The sequence below is a fragment of the Phaethon lepturus genome, unplaced genomic scaffold (assembly GCF_000687285.1).
Source record: "Phaethon lepturus isolate BGI_N335 unplaced genomic scaffold, ASM68728v1 scaffold960, whole genome shotgun sequence".
In the NCBI taxonomy this organism is placed as follows: domain Eukaryota; kingdom Metazoa; phylum Chordata; class Aves; order Phaethontiformes; family Phaethontidae; genus Phaethon; species Phaethon lepturus.
In genome coordinates this window covers 1-229 of record NW_010512348.1, presented here as the reverse complement: position 1 = coordinate 229, position 229 = coordinate 1, and the positions used below count along the sequence as shown (strand labels likewise).

The window sequence follows — 229 nt, the reverse complement described above, 5'->3', positions numbered from 1 at the left end:
TGGTGGGGAAACCCAACCCCGCCCAGACGCGGCCCAGGTCCCCCCGCGCGGCCCTACCTTCATCCTCGCAGAGCCGCTCCGCCGCAAGAAAAGGCCTCACTTCCGCCCGCAGCCCACACATACACCCATCAACTCTCGCGAGAACGGCGCCGCTTGAGACCCGCGTGACTGGGGCTACCCAATGACGAGCGAGGCTTCGCCAGCAGAGGGGCGTGGGGGGGAGGACTCC

The 229-nt window shown here is 69.0% G+C and overlaps 1 protein-coding gene across 1 annotated transcript in view; it reads right to left on the bottom strand.

Annotated features, from left to right (window-relative positions):
- RPS6 (ribosomal protein S6) overlaps window positions 1-147 on the bottom strand; it is a 4448-nt gene extending 4301 nt beyond the window's left edge. Inside the window, exon 1 of the mRNA XM_010286422.1 lies at window positions 58-147. Within this exon, the coding sequence (XP_010284724.1) occupies window positions 58-63 (6 nt within the window). The 5' untranslated portion in view covers window positions 64-147. The remainder of the gene's footprint in view (window positions 1-57) is intronic.
- Window positions 148-229: the final 82 nt, after the last annotated feature.